The sequence below is a fragment of the Perkinsus marinus genome (genome assembly GCF_000006405.1).
Source record: "Perkinsus marinus ATCC 50983 genomic scaffold scf_1104296953088, whole genome shotgun sequence".
Taxonomy (NCBI): Eukaryota; Perkinsozoa; order Perkinsida; family Perkinsidae; genus Perkinsus; species Perkinsus marinus.
In genome coordinates, this window is record NW_003208620.1 from 1 (window position 1) to 928 (window position 928).

The window sequence follows — 928 nt, forward strand, 5'->3', positions numbered from 1 at the left end:
TTCAGTGTAGGTTTGTTCATATCGCCACCACCCGTTTGGAGACCATGCTCGGTGATGTTGCTGTGGCTGTTAACCCTAAGGATGATCGTTTTACTTACCTTATTGGCAAGGAGCTCGTCCACCCCTTCATCCCTGATAGGAAGATGGTTGTCATCGCTGATGACTACGTCTCTATGGACTTTGGTACTGGTTGTGTGAAGATTACACCGGCCCATGATCCCAACGATTTTGCTATTGGTCGCCGACATCACTTGCCAGAGATTAACATTCTGAACGATGATGGTAGGCTCATCGTATAGTACACTGCTGGTCGAAGAGTTACTCAGGCACTATGAACGATAATTGCGGCGAGTTCGCTGGCCAGCATCGTTTCATCGCTCGTAGGACTGTCGAGGAACGGCTGAAGGAGCTTGGCCTTTTCGTTGGCAAGACCGACAACGCCATGAAGGTAGGGTATATGGTATCTCGACAACTCACACATGTCTCTCTAGGTCCCTCTGTGTTCGAAGTCCAAGGATATTGTGGAACCTGTGTTGAAGCCACAGTGGTGGATGGACTGCAGTAAGGAGGCTGCTCGGGGGGTAAGGAAGGGGGATCCGCTAGTTGGTTGGATCACTTACAACAGGTCCAAGCTGTGAAGGAGGGCAAGCTGAGGATCGAGCCTAGCTATTACGAGAGCACCTGGTTCAACTGGCTTGAGAACATCCGTGACTGGTGTGTATCTCGTCAGTTGTGGTGGGGCCACCGAATTCCGGCCTATAAGGTGGTCAAGCCGTGCTACACTGAGGAGCAGTGGTAGTCTCATGATTGAGAGGAATGTGGAAGAGGTGTGGTATGGTAGGTTCGTCGGGCGGGATGAGGCTGAGGCATTGGAGCGGGCCTCGGAGAAGCTCGGCATCCCCGAGAGTGATATCGAGCTGGCTCAGGA

General features: G+C 52.2%; 1 protein-coding gene across 1 annotated transcript; it reads left to right on the forward strand.

The window, feature by feature from the left end:
• Nucleotides 1–44: 44 nt before the first annotated feature.
• Pmar_PMAR029081 (Valyl-tRNA synthetase, putative) lies at nt 45–906 on the forward strand (the record flags this gene model as incomplete). The annotated part of the gene is made up of 5 exons (XM_002776624.1): nt 45–282; nt 327–448; nt 492–581; nt 626–795; nt 842–906. Coding segments are annotated over 5 exons (685 nt in total), but the record flags the coding sequence as incomplete, so codon positions are not given.
• Nucleotides 907–928: the final 22 nt, after the last annotated feature.